The sequence below is a fragment of the Adiantum capillus-veneris genome, chromosome 30 (assembly GCF_014529385.1).
Source record: "Adiantum capillus-veneris isolate H3 chromosome 30, ASM1452938v2, whole genome shotgun sequence".
Classification (NCBI taxonomy): Eukaryota; Viridiplantae; Streptophyta; class Polypodiopsida; order Polypodiales; family Pteridaceae; genus Adiantum; species Adiantum capillus-veneris.
The window spans coordinates 30,443,052-30,452,564 of NC_140960.1; the positions used below are offsets into that span (position 1 = coordinate 30,443,052).

Here is a 9,513-nt window from a genome sequence, read left to right on the forward strand (position 1 = left end):
TCAAAGAGTGAGCAGTCTCCTATACACTTATGTTATGTATAAGGTATACAAGTCAGTGGGCGTCCAGACTCTGGGCGGCCGGGCAAGGCACAGGCGCCTATACCCCAACAACCTCCCACTTAAAGGCGATTGTGCCTTTAAGCAAGAGAACCTAGTCTAAAGACTACAAAAGGCAAGAGAAAACCGCTCTCAAGCGATGCCCACTGGCTGGCTGTGATCGTGTGCATCCGGCTGTCCTGCTCCCATGTAAGTCCATACACCACAAGACGTACTGCACACGTACTGCAAGTATGTACGCAATACCTGCATATCTCCCTCATGCACTATGCCATCATCAATCAACAAACGACTGACAACCCCAACTGCAAATGCTCCCACTGCAGCTGCGATATCCAGTCTCAAGATCAGCATCTCATACATGAGACCACCGAATGTCGATGCAATGCTAACGGGCCCTGCTAGCTCTACGGAGCATTCATCAACATATATATCCCTGGAAATAGGCATCTCTGACTGACAAGGCGTGTCAGCCACATGCTTCTCCTGACTGTTCGCAAAAGACGCATCAACCTGTCGTGCAGCCTCAGATCAAACCAGCTGCTCTAGGTGTCTGCTGGAAGATATATCCTGCACAACTATATCCCCATGCTCACTGTCGAGCATAGAAAGAAATGACTACATAATCGCTGACATCTCAGCCTCCTCTGCAATCATCCAATGCAAACATGACCACTCAATTTGCTGTGACTCACTAGAGCTCTCATGCTCTAACTCCTTATGCATAGACTCTTGCAAAACGTCCTTCTGTCATGACTCACTAGAGCAAGACCGCTCTACCTGTCTATCCTGCATAGAAGTATCTCGCACAATTGACTCTCTGCTTTTCTCAGTCACTAGCAAAGCATGCATGTCTGACTCTATCACCTCTCTGTGTGACCGCTCAAGTCGTGCCCCAACTGTATGCACAATGAGCTCACTATTCTGCACTCCATGCAAAGCACCCTGCAACCCATGAGCAAAAGAGACTGTCTGGGTCTCTCGTTCTCTGCATGGCTGTAACAAGTTTGAGACTCGACCATCTCGCACCAGTACTACATGCAATGAGTACCATGTGCCAACTCTAGCACCTCTCGCAATCACTAGCGAACCCAAATGCAACGCAAAATATCGCTCAAGCAGCGATACCCGACATCCACTATAACTGAGCTGACCAACGGAGATCAAACTCATCGTCAAATCTGGAACATGACGCACATCTCTGAGCACGTACAATGCACCGCTCGGTAATGACAATCTCACATCTCCTGAACCAGCAATCTCATGCAGTGACCCATCTGCCAATCGCACACTACCATACACTCTGCTAGAATAGCTATTGAACTAGTCACAATACGGACTGACATGAAAAGTAGCGTCCCTGTCTAGCACCCACTGCAAAAGAAGTGCACTATCCTCAAACGTCAAAAAATCAGGAGTAATACAGGAATCAAATGTGACCTCACTGTCACTAGGGTACTCAGACACTGTATCTGATCTTGCAGAGCTATCAAGTCAACGGAGCCTATAGCATCTACTGCATCCTTGAGACTAGCGTGTCTCATGTGCTGTCTCATACGACGAAAGCATCGCCGTCTAATGTGCCTTGAACGACCACAATGCCAACCCGTAACCCTTCGTCGCATATGTGAATGTCGTTGTCTCACAAGAGTCTCAGATGACTCAGATCTGTCATACATCTCATGCAATCTCTGCCAACATGCTCTGGTAGTCGTCTCATACATAACAAGAGCAAATATAGACTCTGCAAGGTGCAAACATATCATAGATAATGCCATCTCATCTAGCTCCTGCCACTGATTGTCAGACAAGCATGAAGGTCTACCTGCATCACCACTCAATGGTCCATACAACCCTCGTTGTGTCAATGCATCAAGCATACACTCTCTCCATGCTGCAAAGTCTGGCCCATCAAACATGCGCATTTCGGAGAGATCATAATCTGAGCGATCACCTGTCTCTGCCATGAGCACAATGTAGCAAACTAGAAAGCAAAATCAATGTCTCAGCACCTACCAACTGTCCAAGAATATGGCAAAGTCACAATGCAAAATCTTTGAGACAATTTGTGAGCATAAAGCTCCCACAAATGGCAATGATGCAAATCCCAAATGCCAAGTGTACGAGGCTCCTGTAGAGTAAACCAAGCTCCTGTATGGCTATAAAATATGGCTGCAAATCAGCCCCAAAACACCCCAAAATTCAACTCTTAAACAGCTACATAAACAAGTCACAAACGTGTCCCAGATCAGCCTACAACTGAGCCATACATGGACACCTGAAAAGAGGAAACAATGGCTGAAAATTCAGTGCCCAAATAAGCCCTCAAACCTGCCTGTAAACTTGTAAACCTATATAGTTGAAACCTGTTGAAAAACCTCAAGCCATTAGTGCTCGAATCCGGCTACCTAGCTCGTAGCCACACAAGCATACATCACAATATTCACTCCTGTGAGTGTGCCAAGATAAATGTACGTTTGTCAAACCATGAACTAATCACCAAGCCCACACTGTGCGGTATCGATGCATACACACGCACAAATCTCCCACCTGCAAAGAACATCGCATGCAAATGCTGAGTGCAACCCGCAATCTCTACCTAGATCACATAAATGATGTGCATAAAACTCCTGGGAAAATATTGTCAGAGTTTCGACGCACAATGGCTATCAACACAAAATAACGATTGTCCTGCAAGCTCAATACAATGAGCATCAAACTACACTCAAAATACATGCATAAGATCTGCAAACATGTGTCCAAAAAATGCTCACAAAGAGTACCACAGATGACCATACATATCATCCACAACCAACCTCTACACTTGCTCACAAGATCTATTGCTCACCACATAAGCATACATAGAGCATTACCTGCTCAAAGACCATGTATGCAAGCCACAACACTGCAGAAGAACCACTCAACTACAACTGGCAACACTTGTGGGAGTACTAGACTCAACCTGTACCTGGGAGTCAAACCCGATCTTGTAACACCTCATATGTGTCTGCTACCTGCAGTGTGCACGAGTAAGTTGTCTGCAGCAAAGAAAACAACAGAGCCCAAAACTGTTCTGAAAAACAGTCTCTATGTTTTTAATTTCAGACCCACCTGCACTCCGAATCAGAAAACAATTCCTTCTACAAAGTAGTAGAGCTTGAAGCCAGCTCCATTTTGAACCAAAAAGTTTTGGAATCGGAGCTTTGTAGCTCAAGTTATGAGCAAAACAGTAGAATGGTGTCAAACTGTCAAAAACTGAACGACTTTCTTCTGTACTTGTTTGAGCTCATAGAAAGGCTCAAACTCACTTCCCACCTCGATGCGTGAGCTGAATGCATCAATCTCACAATGCTTCCATGTCTATGGAAGCTCCAAGCTCCAATCTGTCGCCGATGTAGTCGTTGCAAAGCTTACCGAGAAGAGGGAAAATGCTGTACATAGTGGGTTGATCTGTAGAGGAACTGTGGACTGATCTGTGAGCACTAGGAAGCTCTTGAGAGCTCTCTTGCAAGCCTTTGTATGGCTGCCTACAAGCCTCCTCTATTTCTTTTCTCAGATCTGTGACCTCTCCGCCATAGCTGACAAGTTCACGCAAAGCTATCCATCTACGCTCTCACACCTGTCGCTCTGATACCAATTGAAGGGGATCGGAGAGCACTACAGACGGAGAGTGAGAGAGAGAAGGAGACACACGACACACAGATATGGGTGGGGAGACTCAAAGAGTGAGCAGCCCCCTATACACTTATGCTGTGTATAAGGTATACAAGTCAGTGGGCGCCCAGACTCTGGGCGGTCGGGCAAGGCACAGGCGCCTATACCCCAACATATATGTGGGTATGTCCATGTAGATGTGTGTGTATGTGTGTGTGTGTGTGTGTGATAGAGAGAGAGAGAGAGGGAGAGAGAAGAGAAATCTTTTGAGTTCTCAATGTAGGCAGTAAGGAAAGAATACTTACAAGCAGAACCACAATACTTAGGAGCACGACCAAAAGTGTGCAAAAGCACGTTACAAAGTAGAGGATGGAAGCATTGCTTTCGTTTGAGGATGTATTTGGAACAAGCAAGCAAAGTTAAGGGCAGCTAATAATGATAGGTGAAGATTCTTAACATTAATGCTCAGCTTCATACGCCACTACATGGCCACTCACATTGATTTTGAAGCGGCCAAAGCATGAGGTTGTTGCCAAGGTATCTCTTGCCTCAGAAACGAACTCAATGTAAATTTCATTGAAGGTTCTATCCAATGCAAGGACTAAATCCACTACTGGACCAATGACTTGCACATCAAGAAGCTTTTTGTCTTTTGTTGCAATACGTGCTTCCAACTTTGGTGTTGTGATTATTGTGGTATTCTTATTGCAAGATCCACAATAAGGTGCTTGCCTAAGTCTATACACTTTTGTGGATTTACAATTCGAACAATGCTTCTCTAGTAGCACACTATTGAAGTTGATGAACTGAAGTGTACCAACAACCTACACAAGGTAACTATGTAAGAAAATAAAACAAGTCGCTTTGTAATATATCACTTTATTCTATATGAGCAAACCTCACGGTTGTAGCCTAAGTTTTCGGTTTGAGCCTAAAACACAGCGGCAAGCTCCTCTGAGACGTGCACTACAAACAGGCACCAGAATTGTAACGCCCAATATTGACAAGGTGTTGGGTTTGCCAAGGAATGCACCAATGTTTCTTGCAACGCACATTACAGGGCCATCAGCAATCATCTCTTGAAGCAATTGTTGGCAGTCATCTTTGCGGGAGTTGACAAAACTTAGCTACAAGAGAATATTCATTATGGAAACCAAATCAAAAAGAGCATGAATGAATCATGGAAGATTTCAAATCTATAATAAAAGATCAGAAAACAGTAATCAATATAGCTGAATTCTTACAAATTCCCTGTCTGATGGGAGAGGAACATCTGCAACCAAGAGGTCACCAATAGAGCCACCAAATCTTGACTGTGAGTTGTGCTTTTGTAAAATAACAAAAGCAAGTGTGCTTAATTGAGATCGTGCACTTGAAGATTGTTGCGCACTTATGTCATCAAGAAATACATGTATCTTGCAATCAAGGGCGAAGGTGAGAGACACCGGGAAAGGTTCTACTACGCTTACAACAGTTGTAGCATCAATGTTCAAGGAATACAATGCTGACCCGCCATCTGCCCTATTTTTGTGCTGGGCTATCAATGTGAACAAAGACACCTAGGTGGAGCTTGTCAATGTAGAGGTCTATGTATGGATCATTGACGACAATCGTAATAGTGTCAGTGAAATCTTCATCAACTAAGTCAACCTTCAAGTCACGATTGTATTTCAATTGGTCAAGACCAACCTTGTAGGTCCCATAGATTCAATATCTTGCCCTCAATACAGAATCGTGGGCTTGAGTCAGAGATATCAACAATCAAGAATTGTGGGAGAACACTTTGAGCAAATGGAATGATGCTAAGATCAATAGGCTTGCTACGTAGTTGAGATGATTCACCCACTTTATATAGGCCAAAATCTTGAACAACAAGCTCAACTTCAATCGGACTTGGATCATTAGAAATGTTAAAAGGTATCTCCTCAAAACAATTTGGGACAATTCTTGCTTGCAGCGACAGCGGAGCCTTAGTAGACAAAGGCTCAATATGAAGAGGTCTTGCCTTGTTTAGTGCATGAGATGGAACAGTTGTTTCAAGATATGGTTCCTTGTTGACATTAATGGGCTCCACTATAGCTTGGTTGCCTACAGAATCCAAAAGATAGCAACATAAGCGAACAGGCTGTACAAGTCAATAAAATGGCTCTCAAAAAAGACACTTTTACAAAAAAGAAGACTCATGTCCAGAGTTCAGCGATTCATTCAAATGAAACAATGCGCGTGCAACAGGCTTGTGAGGCCTATGAAGCTCTTCCTTTGATCTTTTGCAAGGTGGTGATGTTGTGCGTGTTGGGGATGTGTCGATAGATTTAGCACTGGAGATAGCAGTAGATTCTATCAACCTTCAGAGCTCTACAAAACATCAATTATGAGGACCTAATGCCTTCTAGATATAACGAAAATTCGGGAGTGAAAGCTAGAAAGGCAAGCACTTATTTGTGATACAAATTACTCCTTGGATATTAAAGCACCTAGAAGGCAAAGAGGTGCTTGCAATTATAGCAAGGTGGGTAATCATATGAGAGTGGTGAATGTGCTTGTCATATAGGTCTATGTGTGCTTGTGTGTCTTAGAGAGAGAGAGAGAGAGAGAGAGAGAGAGAGAGAGAGAGATGTCATGACACGAGACAAGACGAGAACTCTTATGCTCTAGCGTTATGCAATCAACAAGATAGGAGTTTTTAAGTTTTTAAGAGTGCATGCACCTACAATAGTGGTCTTCAAATGACATAGTACAAGCATATTGTTGCACGTGTTACGCATGCAATGCTATCGCGGTGGAGAGAAGCCACAATGCGAGGATGCAAAATAAATCCTAAGTGTGTTTCAAAATCTCGTTGTGCATCAAATAGTGTATTCAAGGGACAGTGCTCACAGCCTCAACCACTCAAAATATTGCCATTGGAGCCCGTCCCGCTTGTCAGACATGCGATGTCCTCGATCACTATTTTCAAAAGCAGTACATGTGACTTTTTCTAAAAAGTCCCTAAAAGGTAAGTCTTCTCTACTTATTGAGGTAAATCAATTGATTAGAGCAACATTGCTATTGACCTACTGCTAGATTTTGACTATCTTTTGACAATGAAAGTAGCAATTCAAGACTAGAGAAGCATCATGGCACATGAGCATAACAAGCTCCGATTGGGAGAAGTGTTAGAGATGAGGCCAACAATCGAAATTGGCACAAGAAAGAAGTGAAGCCCATGCAAGGATTCAAGCGTAGCATAACACAGCAACAAGAGAAATGACTAAAGCAAAGATTAGATTTGCAAAATAGTAATCAAAATAACCATCATCGAACAACGATATTTGCCAATTGATATTTGTTAATTTCGGAATGAGTAACAAATTCGTAGTACAAGTCAGCGATACATTTCACAATGCAAATTCTTCAAAAGTTTGACGAAGCAAAATGAGGAACTACAACACAAAAGCTGTCACAATAAGCCTCACCGCGTTCAAAATCCATGTTGTTAGCACCATCAAGGTCTCCACTGCTTACATACCATTCTCGTCCTTCAGCAACAAAAGAATTCCCACTATGTTGTTTGGAAGCCATTGGCAAGCAAAGGTAAAGGTAATTTTAATACTAAATGAGCTCATAGATTTTGAGATGCACAGAGGCAGAAGAAGGGCTGCTCTTATACAATTTGATAAGATAACATAATTTTAATACTCAATCTCCACATAGCTTTTGAGATGCAAAAAGAGAGAAGAAGGCCTCCTCTTATAGAGTTTAATAAGAGGGATTGCACACTGGCGCCCTTTGAATGCTGACTCTGCTTGCTGTCATGCTCGCTGCAAGTCCGAAATGTGGTTGTTTTTGGATTGCAAACACCTGCACCTCACATCACATTGAATGTGCAGCAACGCAAAAAACAGAGCCGTTTCGGGCTTTCCATCAAGCATTCAATGCGTTGCAAGGCGTCACACACAATGCGAGAGAAAAGAAAGCCGTGCAGGCTTACCATATGACGGAGTAGATGGCCTGTATCATGCGCACAAAAAATCCGGTCTTCATAGGCACCTACCTTCAGTTGTGGACAAGGGTACGTCGGGCTCCATTTCGCCACGAGTTCCCCATGAGCTGCAGAGAAGGTCTCGTCATCCATGCGGTGCAACAGGCTTCAAGGAAACGTAAACAACTTCTATAGTCTAAAGCCCTAAATTTTTATGCTCTAATCCACCTGGCACTCATCGGCCCATCCAAAATAAACGGCGAGAAAACTACACGTTTTCTCCACCACCCTCTCTTATGGCCTCTGCAGGCCAAAAAAGGAATCATCTCGTTTCAACAAAGCTACATTCATTGGCTTTCTAAAATAAGTCTGGGAGGAGAGTTCAGATAGACATACTTTCAATGCTTTTCATAATGATTGAGACTTAAATGTTCTTTTGATTTTAATATATTAAATAGGTCTTTTTATTTCACCTTTCATTTCACACTTATATATTCTTTTGATTTTAATATATTAAGTGGGTCTTTTTATTTCACCTTTCATTTCACAACTTACATCTTAGATAGCTCGATCTTTTTTGCATTCTATTATTTTAGAATGTGAAAATGAAGATTCACCTTGCATAATTTTAGTCAAACTCTACACACACACACACAACTTTCTTAGGAGAAGAGAGTTAGGTATACGTTTGAAATTTAATTATTATCTATACCAATTAGACTTACCTTTTCATGAAAACAATAAAAATCTTCTTTTCCTTTTGGCTACATAAGGCCTTAGTAAAGGGGTGCATTTTGGGTGCAATTGCGGCCATTGGATAAAGCGTGCTAATTAGTGTCACATGGCAATAAGCTTTCCTTTTTGGCTTTCTAAACTAAGCCTTTGAGGATTGTTAGGTTAGACATACTTTCAATGTTTTCAGTGACGATTGAAACTTACTTTAGATATTATTTCAATTTTAAAATAGCAAATGGATCTTTTTATTTCACTTTCATTTTACATCGTGACATGTCTTGACTTTTCTTGGATTCTATTGTTTTAAAATGTTAAAATGAAGCTTCACGGTGCATTATTCTAGTAAATTCTATGGATACACACACATATATATATATAATATTATATTTATATTTATATTTATCCACACACATATATTTATTGATGAGTTTTTTTTAGTTCACATTTTATTTCACAGCCTCACCAGCTTGACTTTTCTTGCATTCTATAACTTAATTCTAGTCAACATTTAAGAAAGTCTGTTTTATTAAGCGAACCTCGGTCGAGTTTCCTCCCCACAAAAAAGTGAACCAAAACTACTAGCATAAATTTAAAATTTGCAGAATTTTTCAACTATTTTCTTAGATATTTCACCAGTTTTTCTTCCATTTACCATGGTTTGTGACTAGCTAGTCTTGATTTTCAACTGGCTCAAGGCTAAGCTGAGGCAATCCTTTCTTGAACACTAATTCTACTTAAACTCAACTTGATGATTTTATCACTTTTTAATTGTTTTAGAAAACCATCGTGATTCTTTCACTTGTTACTATTTCTTGTAGACCCTTTTGAGAAAGAGTTGACATTTGTGTACCTCTCTCTTTAAGGAGGGGATTGAGTATTTATTGCATGTCACACAAATACTCTTTCACCTCTTTTTCTCGATTTGTTACCATGCTTCCAAATATTTTAGTAAGGTTCAGGGAGATTGTGTCCAAAGAGACGGTGTTTAGGTACCTAGCAGCCCCTCTGGAAGTGGATATATAACCCACAAGCAAAGATCCTCATGGGTGTTGGATAAGATAAGGAGAAAGATGTGAAGGTGTGAGATCAGATTGAAAGTGATAAAT

General features: G+C 41.6%; 1 protein-coding gene across 1 annotated transcript; it reads right to left on the reverse strand.

Moving 5' to 3' along the window:
- Nucleotides 1-7,449: 7,449 nt before the first annotated feature.
- On the reverse strand, nt 7,450-7,915 carry LOC147417741 (uncharacterized). The gene is made up of 2 exons (XM_086506602.1): nt 7,682-7,915; nt 7,450-7,551 (listed from the first exon to the last, which is right to left on the reverse strand). Exons 1-2 carry the CDS (start codon nt 7,823-7,825, stop codon nt 7,450-7,452), a joined length of 246 nt encoding a protein of 81 aa, XP_086362728.1. The 5' UTR covers nt 7,826-7,915.
- Between the last annotated feature and the right edge of the window lie 1,598 nt (nt 7,916-9,513).